The sequence below is a fragment of the Aplidium turbinatum genome, chromosome 11 (genome assembly GCF_918807975.1).
Source record: "Aplidium turbinatum chromosome 11, kaAplTurb1.1, whole genome shotgun sequence".
Classification (NCBI taxonomy): Eukaryota; Metazoa; Chordata; class Ascidiacea; order Aplousobranchia; family Polyclinidae; genus Aplidium; species Aplidium turbinatum.
In genome coordinates, this window is record NC_137482.1 from 17,540,656 (window position 1) to 17,544,847 (window position 4,192).

General features: G+C 37.1%; 1 protein-coding gene across 1 annotated transcript; it reads right to left on the reverse strand.

The window, feature by feature from the left end:
* Positions 1 to 473: 473 nt before the first annotated feature.
* On the reverse strand, positions 474 to 3,871 carry LOC145780272 (uncharacterized). Its single transcript, XM_082591975.1, has 6 exons — positions 3,728 to 3,871; positions 2,914 to 2,966; positions 2,531 to 2,664; positions 2,003 to 2,087; positions 1,463 to 1,571; positions 474 to 1,117 (listed from the first exon to the last, which is right to left on the reverse strand). The coding sequence occupies exons 1-6, from the start codon at positions 3,869 to 3,871 to the stop codon at positions 1,040 to 1,042; spliced, it is 603 nt and encodes a 200-aa protein (XP_082448101.1). The 3' UTR covers positions 474 to 1,039.
* Positions 3,872 to 4,192: the final 321 nt, after the last annotated feature.

The window sequence follows — 4,192 nt, forward strand, 5'->3', positions numbered from 1 at the left end:
AGTCAGTTAATTGCATATCGTTTAATTGTGTAGAAATCGAAATGAAACTCATGTAAGTTATAAGATCGATTAACCGCAGGAGAGTGTTTGTGGTTCATAGGCTTAGTATATTTTTACGTAATTAATCACAATAAACGTTGAGCAATTCTGCTGCATCTGCTGTCTTTTCATCTGGAATTATATTGAGATACATTTCTATTGCAGTGCTTACGACAAATCCTTTTTCTACGAATTAATTTCCATCAAAACTATCTGAATAGTTACGAGATGCAATGTTCAATTATCATATTTCGTTTGTACCACGATAATCTTACCAGACGTCACGCAGATTTGTATTCATGCAAATATATCTTGTGTTTTCTGTATCAATACATTGTGCTCGTAAAATAAACCTTTTTAAAACGTATGGGCAGTGGTCTTGACTACGCTTTTACTGCCACTATGGGAGGCACACAAAATATCATCACACCAACTTGAATGCATTCAATGTATTGAAGAAATTTGTATGAGGTAATAAGTGCACTTGTTACATCAATTGCACAGTGATGGCATCACATCTGGCCTGACGTCAGTGACTGGTAGCAGGTTTTTTTTGTCGAAACATACAATAGGGTACAGAAACAAAATTGTTAAGCAAAAGATACGTGCTACCAAACCACAAAATAGCCATTACCTTCAGTTCTTTTCGCTTAGTTTCTAACAAAAGTACCGGTATTGTACCATTTGGTCATAAGGTATATGAAATGCTATGTTTTAAAAGACGTTAAAAAAAATAAAATGCCTCATCAGAACAGTTTTCGCACAAATGCCGTGCTCAGTTATAAAAACAATTCACCACCATAATTTGAGCTAAAGTGATACATATACGCGGCTTTGACAAAGTCAGCTCAGCACCCAACGTCGATACTCATGTTGAACACCTTTAAGCTAGTGATAAAACATATTGAACACACATCACCGTGGAGTAATGTTCTTTCAACTAGATAAACAATTGTTGACAAAAACGTTTGAAAAACCTTTTGGTCTTGTAAATCAAAAGTTAAACGCGCAATTCTTCCTCTACCCAAGCGACGATTTTGCCTTCCCAACCCGGTATGATGTCGTCATCGTGAAAAACCTGGACAGGAAAGCAAAGTATGTTTTGTAACGCAAAGGTAGACAAATTTTGTTTGTTTAACGTTGTGATTTAGAGGTACACAAATTAGGATTTTGACAAGTGACCAAATTTATCTGTCACCTGGTGATTTTAGGTCTATTTTCTATCTCTAGAAAGGCCATTTTGAAAGCGCAAATTAGAAGTAGTTGTCACTAAAGTATCAACACAAACAAACGATCAGGTTTATGAGGAAATTTTGGCATCTTATATTTACGCGCCCTCAACTCCACATAACCCAAACTTTATGAGCTTATGTTTGTAACGTAGTCATAAATTCCAAAGCGTTAGTCAGAAAACAATCCTTACCTCTTCTTTCACAGTACCAAGTTCTGGGTCAAGGGCTTTGAAGATAAACCGGTACCTTGCATTCTTTTTCACCGCGGCCTTGAAGTCGCCGAGAGTGATGTCACCAACCCTGCAACAAAATCATCAACTGTACATGTTTGAAAAAATCAAAATACTGTTTTTATTTCCAAAAACTTTATCTGTCTAACATCCTCAACATTGAATATGTGATTGTTTATTTTTGGTTCGAAAGTTGTCAGTGAACTGTTCACCTCCTGGTTTCTCAGAAATTGGCATCGTTGTTCAAGAGCACGGGTTTTGGCAACAACCACCGATCCATTTCTTTGTTGGGAGAGTTGGTTTTAAATCCGTACAGTTAAGTGTGTATTAACTTGCCTAATGTTGTTTTTGCATAACTTTCTACATAACAACAGTAGAAGTAGTACGGTAGAGTCGTTTGGTTCGCACATCTCATATCCAATGCCTTTGGCGCTTCAGCCATTGATTAGTGTAACAACAGTGAACACGCGTGCAAAGAAAGGCAACACTACTCAGACAAACCTTTTCGGGATGGTGGTCATGGCTGGCGTCATATCCCGATCCGTAAAGTATAATATTCTTGTCTGGGTGGTTTCTGCGGTTTTCTCTGCGACAAAAGTAACAATATTCAAGACCGTTACTAGTGAATATATGATGCTATGAGCAACAGTGCACGTTCAAAACTGCCACAACACACTTGGCTCAACTTTTGCGAGAAACATTTAAGTTTTGCATCAATGCAACTCAAACACATCGTGTCTTGGTTATTAATATTAACTTAAGCAAGTCGCATTCATAAACAATTAAACAAACATACACGGTTACATTTTATAAACTTAATAAATCAGTTGGAAAATTTGAAAAGTGTTTGCAAAAACTAAAATCACGATATTAAAAACCACCGTGACCGAAACACAATGTAAAACTTAAGTATCCTCACGTTTTTAAACTGTTTTTAGTAAAACTTTTTTATCTACAGCCTCCAGGCGCTAAAACGTACATACTCGATTTTATCAAACGCGTTGGCACCACGATAACGCTAAGGCTTACGCGTAAACTTGCTTCTTCTTGGTGGATGGGACCGGGATACTGGAGAACGACGGGAAAGCTTTGGGGATCCCGAAGGACGCAAGTATCCAGGGGAGCCTGGTGAGGGTGACAAAACAGGAGAGTTCGGTAGTCGACTGGAAATAATTAAGCAATTATTTGATGAATAAGCTTCGGATTGAGAAGGATGGCTAGGTCTAGGTGAGAAGCATTTTTTATTATTAAGTCCACCACTTAACCCATCAGTCAGCTCATTTTTAATCTTTTAACTCATTGTATGTTTTCTCAGATTGAATATTTATCAGCTCAAGGTGACGTTAACATAACGTTGCAGTAAAGCAACGGGTGGGTAAGTATTTATAAAAAAAAAACGAACAAACAGTCACCTGATAATGGATTGATCATGGATGGGGTTGTCATTCAAATTCGCCGAGTTTTTCTAAACAAAACAATTCGTATTAAGAAAGATAACAAGACGCCATGAAAAATCTAGCAACTTTTTAGCGTATCCAGGTTAATTCCCGGTGGTTGAAGAATGAAGATTCATATTAAGTGGACAGGAAGACAATCCAATCTTAACGTCCACTCTCAACCATGTCAATTGCTTTCTTGTCAAGACACAGTCTCGTGCTCCTGATTGCGTCGAACCGAGGTAGGGGCATCGAACAAGTAGCTCTCATCACTTGGCTATGCAAGATAACTTTTGATCCAACAGACAGTCAGACACCACAGAAATATTAACCCAATCAATATATCTCTTGCAAGAAATAAACGTCAAAAACACATAGCATTGACATAATTTTACTGTACATAAATGAAAACTAAAAGTAGGTATTATGTGTTGTTGTTAATAGTTTAGATCCGTGCGTCACGGTTAACAAACGGTAAAATGACGGACTAGTTTTCGGAAATTTGGAGTTCAAACAACTTACAGGGATTGTGTACAAAATCATATGGAACGCTTGAATAGCTTTGTGTGCCAAAGCGAGACATTTCTTTTCTAACGATTTAACAACAAAGCTAAAGCAGCACTTATCCCTTGAAGTACTACAGTAGGCTACTTGTTTAAGAAAACGACGAGTTATTCAGTCAGTATCTTAATCTATATTCGATGGGATGTAAATATGCTTTATCTGAGCAAACAAAGAAAACAGACACTGCAGTTTAACAAAAGGATTGTGGCAAAAACACAAGACTCACAATCTGTGTTTGTAGTTGCGCGATTTCTTTGTCTTTCCTTGTTAATAGTATGGCATTTTCTGTCTGTAACGTAAACAAAGAGGTACTCGTCATAAGAGCGACGATGACACTCAGCCACAGAAATGAAAGTTGAGCCTCAAACATGGTTTAATAATTGTAATAAAACAGTGAGCAATAAAAACTGTAAACTACAGTAATGTTGACAAACATGCTTGCTGTAGAGTGTAGATATTTCAAACCTGACATGAAATTTGGCGATGAATGACAGTTGCTAAACAGTTAAATTGCTTCATGGTGAAGTGTCAATTGATTTACAAGCATTATTTTGAGTTAAGACATTGGCAAATGTCAACAAATAGGATTGAAAGTGTCAAGTTTCAGTGATGTGATGGTAAGAGGTGAAAAACTAATTCATACACCATCCACATGTTCTAATTGCACACTTCTGCTTTGGTGATACAAAGC

Bases quoted from the DNA above. Each gene is read 5' to 3' on its own strand.
- LOC145780272 (XM_082591975.1), bottom strand. From the start codon at position 3,871: ATGTTTGAGGCTCAACTTTCATTTCTGTGGCTGAGTGTCATCGTCGCT. The intron at 2,088-2,530 runs GTAAGCCTTAGC...CTTTTGTCGCAG, and splicing joins AAGAAGAAGCAAGTTTACGC to AGAAAACCGCAGAAACCACC. The intron at 1,118-1,462 runs GTAAGGATTGTT...TTTCCTGTCCAG, and splicing joins TTGGTACTGTGAAAGAAGAG to GTTTTTCACGATGACGACAT.